At 31.5% G+C, this 12,192-nt stretch overlaps 1 protein-coding gene across 2 annotated transcripts; it reads left to right on the top strand.

The window, feature by feature from the left end:
* The first annotated feature begins 446 nt into the window (after window positions 1–446).
* Window positions 447–9,648, top strand: LOC116350660 (ras-related protein Rab-37). Of its 2 annotated transcripts, none has more exons than XM_031782529.1 (10): window positions 447–534; window positions 2,231–2,702; window positions 2,982–3,245; window positions 3,898–4,008; window positions 5,315–5,356; window positions 5,446–5,458; window positions 5,554–5,607; window positions 5,832–5,942; window positions 6,161–6,299; window positions 6,519–9,648. In XM_031782529.1, exons 2-10 carry the CDS (start codon window positions 2,472–2,474, stop codon window positions 6,625–6,627), a joined length of 1,074 nt encoding a protein of 357 aa, XP_031638389.1. In that variant the 5' UTR covers window positions 447–534; window positions 2,231–2,471; the 3' UTR covers window positions 6,628–9,648. The 2 variants fall into 2 exon arrangements, with proteins under 2 accessions (XP_031638389.1, XP_031638390.1); XM_031782530.1 differs by lacking the exon at window positions 447–534 and adding an exon at window positions 596–729.
* The last annotated feature ends 2,544 nt before the right edge of the window (window positions 9,649–12,192 follow it).

Raw genomic sequence — 12,192 nt, 5'->3', positions numbered from 1 at the left:
ACAATACAAATAGCGTTCGTACGACAAAAGGTTCAGGGCACGAATACATACCAAAACATCAAACTTTACGAATATGACAATGGTTTACATCGGGCAACACTATAAGTACCATTTTAAAAAAAATTATGGAGCAACCTACGTACGCAGCTAATCTATTGGTTTTCGTTAAAATGTGCTAAATGTTTTTGAATAAAAGGGGCCAAAATAACCGTTGTTCTCATGAACAAATCTGTGCTGTGTACCAAATTTTGAATAGGTATTCACATCAATATTTAAAACTGATTGAAGAAGAATCTAAAGCCGATACTAAGAAAACAATAAAGCACGCAATGTACACACATACGCAATTTTATAGCTGCGAAGAATGGAAAATGTGCCCTGTTTCGACTGAGCTAGAGTCTATCGACTTGCTTTCTGAACGTAGCTGCTTCAGTATTCATTCACCTGTTGGACAAATTGGATGGAAATACAAAATCAGTTCGCATTTTTCGAAGCACTCTCACCAGTTTGAAAACCGATTATTGAATAAAACGAGTAAATGATTTTGGTCTCCTTGAGAAAACATCAAAGACATGCATTTCTAATTTATACAACGGCAAAGCATTTTAATTAAAACGTGATTTTTTTGACAAATAATTTCATAAATAAGTGATTAAAATTCGCAGAAAGTGCTTTTATCAAATAAAAATCATCTCTAGTGTTTTAAATTTGCACGCTGCCATGCAAACTGTATTATTATTTTTTTTATTTATATATTTGACGAGAAAAATGTTTTGATGACAACTCAGGGTCGTGAAGAAATGTGCATTCATTGGTGGCTGTGTATCTTACGCTCATTGATGTTGATTTTTTTGTTGCCATTGTTCGAGTTCTTACCGCGCAAACAAAAAATACATAGAACCTCAGAATAAAAGAGAAAATAACAAAAGTTGCATTTGTAGTGTATATATTTCTTTTGGAGTTTATTCCTGTTATTTTCAATTGAGTCTGCGAAACAACTAAAAATACGACCAGAGGGATAAAAGCAATTTTTTAGGATTATCGAGAGGATGTTTATATACCCTCTATTCGAAGACATTTTCCAAATAGAACTCTGCTGCTTTCGTTTCCATCGCAAAATCTATAGGATAAAATTCTGGTTCACATTATATTTGGAACGCGAATGTTCTATCAAAGGCTCTTATCATCAGATTTCGACAGTTTGAATACTATTTTTAAGCGTTAGCGTTTTCAAAATAGGGACGCATTCTGCTGCGAAGATTGTCTCAAATAAATGTACTCCATGGAGATACACATAAAAAGTAAATCATTCTGATTCTGGTTCCAGTCGGGTTTCTTTCGAATTAATTTTGATTGTCTTGTTCTCTGAATCACGTTGTCGTGTTTTTCTCTCAAAAATCTCCTGTTTTGCTCTGAAAAGATAAATACGAACATAAATGCATGAAAATCTCGGTATATTTTATTTATAAAAAAATAAAAATGTCTTGCCAAAACGGTACATCTCATTATCTTTTAAAATTATGTTCGTGTAAAAAAAATATGAAAAGTTTTCAAGTGGTTCCAAATTGCTACAGTGATTTGAATACTAAAAAATGCGACTGGAGCAATGCGTGTTAAATCGTTCATTTGTTCAATTTGCCATGCATATGGAGAAAAAAAATGTGAATAGCACGTCAAATATGAAGTGATAAATTTCATTCGAAATTACACGAACTTGACCAGCCTTATTAAGTTACAATGAAAGAATCAAATGGTCCATGATTAAATGTGTCCAGTCTAGATTTACTGTTACTCAACACCTTCAATTACACCATTTTTCCAGTGGATTGCTCAAAAGCAAGAGCCTTGAATATGTCACTGATTTGATCATATAAAATTGGTTCATTAAAATACAGAGAGAAAAAAATCAAAATTCACTTTTCATTTTGATGACCTCTGAAATTCAGAGTCTGAATCACCTAGCAAAATCGTATACTATATAAAACGAGAATTTGTTCAAGCTATAAAGTTTTCAATACTTTTTGTGAAATCATTTATTTTCTTTTATATATGTGCCACATGCAACATGTTTTGAGCATTTGTTTTGTGATGAACTCTCGCATAGAAATTGGTATCAAACGGAACAAATTTAAATTTTCGAGTAATGTAGCGTGTTCTGATAAAAGTTTTATACATAACATAAACTTAACGAAAACTTTGACAAGATTAACAATTCATCGTATATTTTCAGAATTGATTGCCATAGTGAAATATAACATAAAAGTTTGCTTCAAATATTATTATTCAGTTGCAATATGTTCCATGAAAAACAAACTACCATATATTGATGTCTACTAATTTTATAATGAGTCTGCTTCACATTCAATTTGGATTAAAATTTTGACAACATTCGTGCCGCATAAAATATCATCAATCTCCGGAACATTTACTTATGTACTTCCATATTGAAAGAAAAGACTGACACAAATAAAATGAATAACTCAGCATTTAATGCGAACCACACAAATTGCAATCAGAGCACACAAAATGCCCAATCATATCGTTCACAACCGAATTCGCCACAACTACAAAATTATCGGCGAGAGTCTCTTGTGAAGCCGACGTGGCAAAATGTGTGCCCAGGCGAGGTGCCATTCGATACACTGGAAAAATTAAATAAATTATGTGAAGGTGAAAAACAGTCGATTCTAATGCAACAACAGGTAATTTTAGAAACGAACATTGAAACATACAATTGAGAAGCGCTCACTATGAGCAAAACTCAACGATAATGTATTGAATGCATTCGTACTATCGGCCGCTATTCAACGTTAAGTTGCTACGAAATCAATGAAGTTTTCACTACGTTGACAAAAAAATTGTATGCTTTCAGCAATGCGTTTGTGAGCAAATTCATAGCAACTTAACAATTGTGATTGCTCTTCTAAAAAAGATTTCGGAATTATTTGCTAATTACGAATGATGAAATTTTTGAAATTCAGAAATTCCGACAACAAACACAACAACAATGTCACTATCAGGCAAAAGCACAAAATATCGAATCGTCATTGTTAACATCAGTCAGTGGACACACTTCATACCGTGACGGTGGCATTGATAGTGATGCAGACACTTCAGATGATATGGTTAACTGGAGTGGACTTAGCAATAATGTTTCAACATCAGGAACCAGCAACAGCAAACAATTTATATCTAAAGCGGGCAGACAACGACATCAAACCGATGCCTTCGACTTTGTTGGCAAGGTGCGCATTGTAACCGATATGATAAAATTAAGCAAGCTCTCTCTGGTTGTGTACCTTGTGGTCGGCGTATATTCGTGAAACGTAAATATTTTTGTGATTAATTTTCAAAGCGCGTATCTTCCAATGGCAGAATAACATCATTTGACGCAAAAATCATTCAATCTATGAAAAATCCTTAATAAGATTAAAATGTTCATTTTTTAAAGTAAATATGGTATAACGCAGACGCGTATGATTTATTTCGTATATTTTCTCATATCACTTTTGAAAAATTGAAGAATTTTGTAACAACTGCGACAGAATTTTAAATATATTTTGCAAATTGATAATAAATAATAAAAAAAATATATATGGCCATCACATAAACACAACCAGAGAAATATGAAAGAAAATGCTGGACACTGATTTTTTATGACTGATAAAATGTGGTTTCAACCAAAACACGTCTAAATGTTCAATGGACATTAAAACATTGTATGAGCAAATTGTATATGTTTTTTTGTTCACTGCAAACAAAGTTATGATTGAAAACACATTTTGAAGTGCAAAAAAATCAATATGTCGTAAAGTGGTTGATTGTCTAGTGAACTGCGAAAATGAAAAAAGGGAAAAAAGAAACAAACACACGAACGCTTTTCGTCGTATTCAACAGGTTATGCTACTTGGAGACAGTGGTGTTGGAAAAACCTGCTTGCTTGTTCGATTTCGCGATGGAACTTTTGTATCGGGCAGCTTTATTTCAACGGTCGGAATTGATTTTAGGGTGAGACTGAAATAGTTTTAATATTCATTGGTTTTGATTTGACAGTAACTTTTTGAAATGTTCAAATTGAAATTAACTCAATACTTCTTTATGCTTGAAAAAAGATTGAAAATGAATGAAAAAAAAAACAAAACAAAAAGCATTCATGTGACTTTTAAAAATGAACTGTTTTACAAAATATTTATTTTGTCATTGTCTTTCATGAGCATGCTTTTCAATGTGTATTTATTTCTCTTTTTAGTCAAGGGTATTGTTTACTCATATTATCCCCCGTGTGTTCTCCAAACGGACATAGCTCATTTTTATCAAGTCACATTATTAGTGCACATTTTCCAGTCTACTTAATAATTAGAACATCATAACAACATAGTCCTTCAAAGTACAATATACTCACTGAAGGGAAAATACGTATTAAATTTATTTTGTCGGTAAACAGGATATTTTTTGAATTTTTTAAAAATAAATAGCTCAGTCAAGTACACAATTTTATTAAGAAATATGACATTGATTGTGGTATATTGTGGAATAAAAAAAAAGCCTCGTTTCATAAATAGAAGACATATCCGACATGCCATTTAACATTCTTCCTTACATAATTTCGGTGGAGAATATTGCTTGAATGCCATACGAATGCACATTTTCGCACATAAATTAAGTGGTTGATTGAGTAAATGATCCATTTGACGAATACAAAACCCATTACAAAACCACAATTGTAATCTTGTCTACCAAAAAACGACAAATTTTCTATTTGCACAGTGGCCACTGGCCCTTTGTCACATTTTGTGAAAATGCCTCTAGTAAGTCTTCTATCTAGACTTCTATTCACATTGAAATTCTGCACAACAGACACAATGTATAAGATCCATAAATATCTTTTGGATGAAAGTGGAACGTAACTTATTCTTCTTTCAAATTGACATCGTCTAAAACGGATCAAATAGAAAATGTGAAAGCAATTCACTTTAAGTGGTTTTATCCAAGTATTGAATGGAATACGGTATTTATTTTACATTGTTTGGGTGGTAAAGTAAATGCTAAAGTCTGATGCAAGTAAACAAAGCAAAAAAGGACGTGTATTAAAAACCAAACTGGATTACATAGGTTTTGTTCATACTTAGCAAATATTCATCGTAAAAACAAATGCGTTCATCGAAAGCCTTTCAATTGGTGCTTATCTTACAAATGTACATGTGCTCAGCCAACCGATTCTGCTGGTGGTGTGTCTTTACGAAATGTGGTGTTGTTGACATAATTGTTGAGTCAAGCACATTTTAAAGCTTTTACCCTTTCATTTTCATTCCAGACGAAAATTGTGCAGCTGGACAACACTCGGGTAAAGCTACAGGTATTCATTACATTTATTGTTATTGTTTCTAATTGGAATAATTAGTTAAAATTTTATGTTTTTCCTTCGCACGCATTAACTTACGATAGATTTGGGATACTGGTGAGTTTTTTTCATTTCTTCTTCTTCGAAGTAATGTCGTTGTTCGGTGAATTAATTTTCGTTTTTTGTCCCTTTTGCAATTTGAAAAAAAAAAGCTGGGCAAGAGAGGTTTCGAAGTGTAACGCACGCATATTACAGAGATGCTCATGGTAAGTTTGTTTTTAAAACAAAATTTGCTGAAGCGAAACATTTCGGTATGTTTTTGTAATGATTTCAAACCGATTTATGTGGAATTTTCGTACACATTAAATACATAAAAAATAATGAAATTGGAATTCAATTTTCAAGAAAAACATAATTAACTTTTTGTTTTAAAGAACATAAGTGTATTTTCTTTCTTTTCTTAAATATTTCATCTTCATTATATCTACAGCGTTGCTTTTACTCTATGATGTAACAAATAAAACAAGCTTTGATAATATACGTGCATGGTTGGTTGAGATTCATGAATATGCTCAAGATGATGTTGTCATTTTGTTACTAGGTAAGTTATATTCTGCAGTAGATGTCTAATGATTGATTGAAGAGTCCAAATAATGCGTGTTCAAATTGATATGGAATCAAAAAGCTGACGCATCGTTCGAGAGTTACCTTTGCTTACCTGGCGTACCAGTATTTGATCCATAGCATTTTAAAGACGGAATTTTTGTTTGGGATTTTCGGCACTTATACAAATATGTTATCTTTATTTAATGTTTGTAGGAAACAAATCCGATTGTCCAGATCGGCAAGTTAAACGTGAAGATGGCGAACGATTGGCAAGAGAATATAATGTAACATTTATGGAGACCTCGGCAGCCACAGGCCTCAATGTGGATTTGGCGTTCTTAGCTGTTGCCAGGTAATACCCAAAATATACGAAATAACATCTACAAGTCCACATAAACTTATTATTTGTTCGAAATTATTAATCAGTGTAGTACATAAATCTTATGTTAACATTATTCATAACATACACTTCCTTTCCGGCATTGCGAATATGTCAAAGTCATCAGTTTTGGGGTTTATTTTTGGTTCTTATCTATATAAAAACATTCTGTTTGTTTGATTCGCTTTCTAGGAAATTGAAAAATCGAAAAACCGATTCGACGGACGACGCAAGATTTAACGTGCAAGATGCGAATGAGCCTCCGACAAAAAGCTTAAGCTGTCCCCCGTGCAATTTGTGAGTTAATTACATCATCGTGTGGTTGACGCCGTTTTGAATTACAACAAATCCTTTTCTACATTTTGGTATTTAACATCAAAGCAGAAATTTGTCTTTGTTTGCGCTTTAGATCATTTATGTCAGATGTCTATGCTCCCCGCTGTAGATTATAAATGATTATGTGTAAAATGTTTGTGTCAAATATAAGCCAAAAAAGGGGTTAGCATTAAAGTTTTTTGCTTTGATAAAAATCTAAACGGATATGAGATTTAATTAACAATAAAAAATGTTCAATGGTATGTTTGTGTGCGTGTGTATGTGAGTATGCAAACAAAATCGCACATATTGAATATCCTTGTTCAATGTTCTTCATGTAAACCAAAGCAAATAAACATTTGAATTTACTCATTGAAAATGTTGATTATTAGCAAAATGTAAATATGAATTTTGATGAAAGGTTAATTAATCAAAATTACGTACCAATCGTATTGCATAAGGTACACATTCACGGTGTAAAAGTGGCTTTGATCAAAACTTTTTAGACATAGCTACACCACAAAAACACTCTAACTTGATTTGTAGCATATCATTACATTTTGGCACTCAATATATTTCCATTACAAAAAGAAAACATCTTTTCATTTGCCAAATAGCATGCTTTCAAACGGTAAATGATAAATATATCTCTACCGAATTGATTTAAATAGTCAACGACCATACAATACATACATATTAATCGTACAAATATACATAAATTTGTACAATAATTTAAATATACACCAGCCATACCAGACCTGAATTAAATTATACAAATATACACTTTTATTGTGTATTTAGTAGCATTTAAAACTATCATACATATTTATTTACAGCATGTTAATGAAATATTAATAGAATTTGGCATTTTCTATCAGCAGAGCTTGTAAATTCTATACCATAATTATTGATTTAATATCATTTTTAAGTAGATCTATTTCATAAACGCATATACAAACTTGTACATTCGACAAAGGCTCAACTTTTACCATTGTTTTTGCTACTATTTGGTGCATCCTTAAAATATGTTTACAAACAAACAAAACAGACAACAAACTGTAATATTTAATATTATATTTTATTGCTCATAGTAAATTACTCATCAGTACCTAATACATATGTTTGCTGAGTTGAAACTTTCAACTCGAATGCGTACATTTATTTGAGTCAATAACAGAGTTAACCCGATTATTGAATGTATACAAAAAGATTTTTTTTTCAGTTTTGACCCAGTAGCGAACAGCAATGATTCATACTCATCATATATGAGGGCCAACATTAAATTAAAGCCATGACACAATTTCAAAAGCATAGACACTTTTTTAAAAATAACATTCTCAGCATAAAAACTTGATAAAAAGTAGATATTATAGATGGTGTACACTCTGACCTATACATTTGTATATGTTTTGGAGGTATTCGTGGGGAAGCGAGGGGAAACAAAATTGAAGAAGATTCTTTTATTATTGAATTATTCTTCGAAACATTTCCACTTCATCCATATCCACTAAAAATATAAAGAAAAGAAAGCCAAATTTCATGGGATATTTGGGATTTACATTTCTTTTATAAACCAGAATGATTTTGCCTCTGTTTGTTTTGTTTTTGTTTCATTTATTTAAAACTTTACTTTCCATTTCATATAACAGCAGTTGGTATAAAGACAGCCTCTGAATTAATTCGATTTGAAATAAAAAACACACACATATTAATCATATCAGTCTCATAGCATGAATACCAAACAACAAATGAACAAACGAGCGTACAATGTAATAATAGACCTTTTCTGAACTAATTTCAGAGTACTTACAATGTAGTGGTGTAATGATGTAGATAATGAAATTATAATCCATAACCACAAATAGTGCGTTGATTTTAAATTTAATTGGTTTTGAAAAATGTCAGTCATCAATGGTGACAATAACGAGGTGTTTGTGTAACTTAAATTAAATTAAATTGACTAAACAAATAGAAGCTCACATTTGATACACATTTGTTTAAGTAAGGCTCTTAAACGAGTTTGAAGTAAAGTCATAATCCTACATAGAAAATAGGGATTTTGATTAATTAACAATTATCTTATTATACCTGATAGAAAATATAAACATTTTTCTCTAAACGAAAGATGTTGTAGACAAATATTTGGTATACCTGATGGTGAAACATATAAGTTGATTGATGACTTTTATTCACAACTTAAAAAAGACTTCAAAATATTCAATTTGCAATGTTGACTGACTATTACCATATTAATGCTATTTATTATTGTGCTCTTTACGCATTTCAAATCCATTTCATTGAAGTGAAAATAGAATTGTCATTAAATTTTGGCAATTTGAATTCTATCCCATTTATTTTGACTGAAATTATCAAAAGAAAAGAAAAAAAAATAATGTCTAGTCAAATTTTAAGTAATATTGTTTAGATCTTCAGTTTAAAATCAGAATATCTCCCTCACTACAAGATTCGAATTTTTTTACTATGACGACTATCATGAAGAAAAATGGCCTATACCTATACCTAATATGCATCATTTTTCACCATGGTTCAAGTCTATTCTTCTCAGAGCATATACTGAGCATAGATATATATCCGGGATATTTTGTGAGTATCCGATATTTATCGCAGCCAGACATTATAATGGAGTGAAAACAATAGAAGTGATTGTTATAGGTCTAAGTATAAAACCATTTACATTACTACAATCAATATAACAATAACTTCTATTGTTTTTACTCTATTTCAAAGTCTGACTCCAATGAATATCGGATACTGACAAAATATCCAGGATATATATCTATGCCTAGTATATGCTCTGATTCTTCATCACAAAAAGATAATGAAGCGATTCAATTTTAATTTACTCTTTAAGTAAAAAACTTGCAAGATCGTCTCTACAATTGAAGTAGGAAAAAAAGAGAAAAATGTATCTATTTAAACCAGTCTATGTATTTCAGATAGATATCCATCCGAGATATTTTAGAATATCTGGATATTTAACGCAGCTGCACAGAGCCAGAGCTGTGTGTATCGCACGTAGAATCTACGGTATGTCGCTACACGTAAAATACAGACACAGTGTGACTGTGTACGTGCGGCACTTGATACACATATACGTCGCGACATACCGTAGATTCTATTTGCGACGCACACAGCTCTGGCGCTGTGCAGTTGCGTTGAATATCCAGATATTCTAAAATATCTCGGATGGATATCTATCTGAAATACATAGACTGATTTAAACAATTAAAATACTTTTTTTATAATTTTAAATGCGGATTTGTAGGCAAGTAAAGGATCTATAATGGTAGAAAATATGCAAAATTATCGAAAATTTAAACATCGTAAACATGTATATAAAATAGAATTGTTCCTAAATCAAACATTTGAATGGAGCATAGAAGGTTTATTGAATGATTCAATGTAACTAAATAAGTCAATAGATGTAAACAAGTGTACAACTTTCAGACCAAATATGTAAAATAAACTGAATCATATTCACCATCAAATTGACTGGTAAAACGAATAATTTCATTTGGATTGAGAATTTCAGAATATCCATATTGTACAGTGCCAAGAGGTAATATGCGTGGAGTGAAATAAAACTTCACGAAAAATGTATTCACAACCTGTGAATTTGGATGAATCACGTTATCATGAAATCCACTATAAATGGGTTCGTGCATGGACTAAATGTGCTTACAATAATATGTATTTCAGCATAATGTGCAAAACTCAGAATCAGCTTATATTCGAATGAATCTTTTTTTCAGTTAATTTTGTTGGAGTTTCAGCTAAAATGGCACGAGAATAAAGAAACGTTGCATTGAAGATTGTTCTTCCCTAATTTATTTCATTCGATACTTATGATTGGAAATAGAATACTACAGTTTTATGTAATTTCATTTGGTAAAATACTAATTTCACACATGCAATTAATTTTTCTTAGCTTAACCGATATTATCTCTGTAGAATATACATTTTCTTAAAATTAGAAACGAATAATTTGATTTTTTAATAATTTTACTTTATAAATATTAACATTTTTCTTCAGGTATGTTTGGCTGCTTTTTTAAAAACAGATAGCATTAACCATTGCTAGTTATTACAGCAATGCACTTAAGGTCATTTTGTATGAAGGCTTCGCATATGTCTTTTAAAGTTACTCTTATGATTAAATTTGCTTTCACAATAAACACATTGATGTGATATGTATTCTCACATGAATATTTAGATTGCCTTTATCGTTGAACCTCTTGAGACAGTGCTCACATCGATATGGTTTCTCTCCAGTGTGCATTCTCATATGATTTCCCATTTTACTCTTTGAAATAGTAACAAACTTTTTTTTCCTCTTTTCATCCCTGTTACAAATGTAACACTCATACCAACGTCTTTAACATTCCTTCTCATGTGCGTCTTTCTCAATGGTTTGTGAAAATCCACGGAAACAACCTGACAAGTGAAATAGATTATCTTTATGTGTCCCTTTATGTTGATTGAGATAATGAATTTTCGTCCATACTTTCAAATGAATCAATGTTTGTGGTCGTACTACGGTAAAATAAATCAAATTTTTCATTTAATGTAACAAATTTTGATTATTTTTATCACACCTTGAGTTTACGGTAACTATTTCATTAAAAAAGGACATTGCTTTGTTTATAGAAATTTTGCTGGTTGATGCACCTCCGGTTCCTAACCTTTTCCCTTTGCTTCTTTTATAATAATCATTTTTTTAAACAATCGTTTCCTTCAACGAAAAATATACAATTTTTAGTTGAAGAGAACATAGGGTATGTCACAAGGTTAAAAAAAAACTGATTTATTAATTGCAAAGCGCGTCGATGACAAGCAACGTTAACCGTAGCATGGTGCGGTTGCCAGCGAAATAAAAAAATGGCACAAATTTCGATCGCCTAAATCAAAAATGGTACAAATTTGCGTCACCCGACATAAACAGTGACAACCATAATGAAGTTGCTGTGTTGCCCAGCTGTGATTATCGTCGTGCTTTGATTAATTTTTTTTTTGTAATTCGGGTCTTTCGGGTTGAACAATGACGGATTTTCTTTCACAAAATCGATAATTTGTTGCTCTTCGTCATGTCAAAATTGCATTTTGTTATAATTTCTTTTCTCGGCCATCCTATATTTTAAATGTTAAAAATATAAACAGCCGTCTCATCACTTCAGTCAATTTTGAATATTAAATATTTCCAAATCCCAGTTGTCTATCTAGCCATGGAACAGTACCAATGCCATTGAAATAGTTTTTAAATGAATCTCTGATTTGTTGGCTTCTTGGGTATTACTTTCAATCTTGACTTTTAGTACGTGGAATTGGCTGAACCTTCATATAAATACCTCCTTTCGAACTAATGATTTCAAATCACATGCCCCTCTGCCAAATCGACAATTTTCAATATTTTTTTAAACTCTCGAATGTTTTGAGTTCTTAGAGAGCACTCTCACTGGCTTCTCAGTGTCTCCACTCATTTGCACAACTTTTAATCTTGACTTTTAGTACCTAGAATTGGCTTAACCTTCAT

Source organism: Contarinia nasturtii, unplaced genomic scaffold, assembly GCF_009176525.2.
Source record: "Contarinia nasturtii isolate CC-2019 unplaced genomic scaffold, AAFC_CNas_1.1 Cnas_scaffold_4311, whole genome shotgun sequence".
NCBI lineage: Eukaryota > Metazoa > Arthropoda > Insecta > Diptera > Cecidomyiidae > Contarinia > Contarinia nasturtii.
The sequence above is the reverse complement of the archived record's forward strand: the minus strand, read 5'-3'. Positions and strand labels throughout refer to the sequence as shown.